The following is a 297-nucleotide window of genomic DNA, read 5'->3' as shown; positions in this document are numbered from 1 at the left end:
AGGGAAAGATGGGCCTCAGCACAGGAACTGCATTTTAAGTTAAGGTGCCAGTTGTACTGCTGATGAGTCTCACAATTCCACCCTGAGAAAGGCAGTGGCAACAGACTCAGTAATAGCCACAGACCACGTTCATACAGACATTTCTACAGTCCCTGACAGAATCTACATGATGGTTTACCTTAATTGGGTTTATCATATATGAAAAAAGGAAATCTGGTTACATATACTAAAGAAACTATACAAAACTGAACACTTACCGCCTCTCAGGGCTAATGACACCTGTTATTAACTTCTCTG

At 41.1% G+C, this 297-nt stretch overlaps 1 protein-coding gene across 1 annotated transcript in view; it reads right to left on the bottom strand.

Moving 5' to 3' along the window:
- Window positions 1-297, bottom strand: part of MELK (maternal embryonic leucine zipper kinase) — an 86,373-nt gene that overhangs the window by 12,069 nt on the left and 74,007 nt on the right. The window contains 1 exon segment of the mRNA XM_007455994.1: window positions 258-297. This exon segment is cut by the window's right edge and continues 10 nt beyond it. Coding sequence (XP_007456056.1) covers window positions 258-297 — 40 coding nt within the window.

Source organism: Lipotes vexillifer, unplaced genomic scaffold (genome assembly GCF_000442215.2).
Source record: "Lipotes vexillifer unplaced genomic scaffold, Lipotes_vexillifer_v1.1 scaffold920, whole genome shotgun sequence".
Classification (NCBI taxonomy): Eukaryota; Metazoa; Chordata; class Mammalia; order Artiodactyla; family Lipotidae; genus Lipotes; species Lipotes vexillifer.
This window is presented reverse-complemented; position numbering and strand designations above follow the sequence as displayed.